At 45.1% G+C, this 215-nt stretch overlaps 1 protein-coding gene across 1 annotated transcript in view; it reads right to left on the reverse strand.

Annotated features, from left to right (window-relative positions):
- The window catches only part of LOC119590759 (GPI transamidase component PIG-T-like), a gene marked incomplete in the record, with an annotated part of 22,148 nt that overhangs the window by 2,070 nt on the left and 19,863 nt on the right, over positions 1-215 (reverse strand). Inside the window, 1 exon segment of the mRNA XM_037939470.1 lies at positions 24-185. Within this exon segment, the coding sequence (XP_037795398.1) occupies positions 24-185 (162 nt within the window).

A 215-nucleotide genomic window follows, 5' to 3' on the forward strand; every position in this document is an offset into this window, starting at 1 on the left:
GATGTACCCCCACAATTACATACTTTTTAGTTGTGATGTTGTGAATGGGCCCAAATGCAAGAGCAACCACAGTGCAGGCAAGACAGATGACATTATACGGCATTGAGAAGTCTGGCGTGGGAAGACTCACAAGAAGAGTCTCTGTGTGGATGCGGACGAAGCTTGCACCCTCTTTCAAAATGAGCCTGAAGAGAAAGAAATACCTTGTCAAATGT

The sequence above is a fragment of the Penaeus monodon genome, chromosome 27 (assembly GCF_015228065.2).
Source record: "Penaeus monodon isolate SGIC_2016 chromosome 27, NSTDA_Pmon_1, whole genome shotgun sequence".
In the NCBI taxonomy this organism is placed as follows: Eukaryota; Metazoa; Arthropoda; class Malacostraca; order Decapoda; family Penaeidae; genus Penaeus; species Penaeus monodon.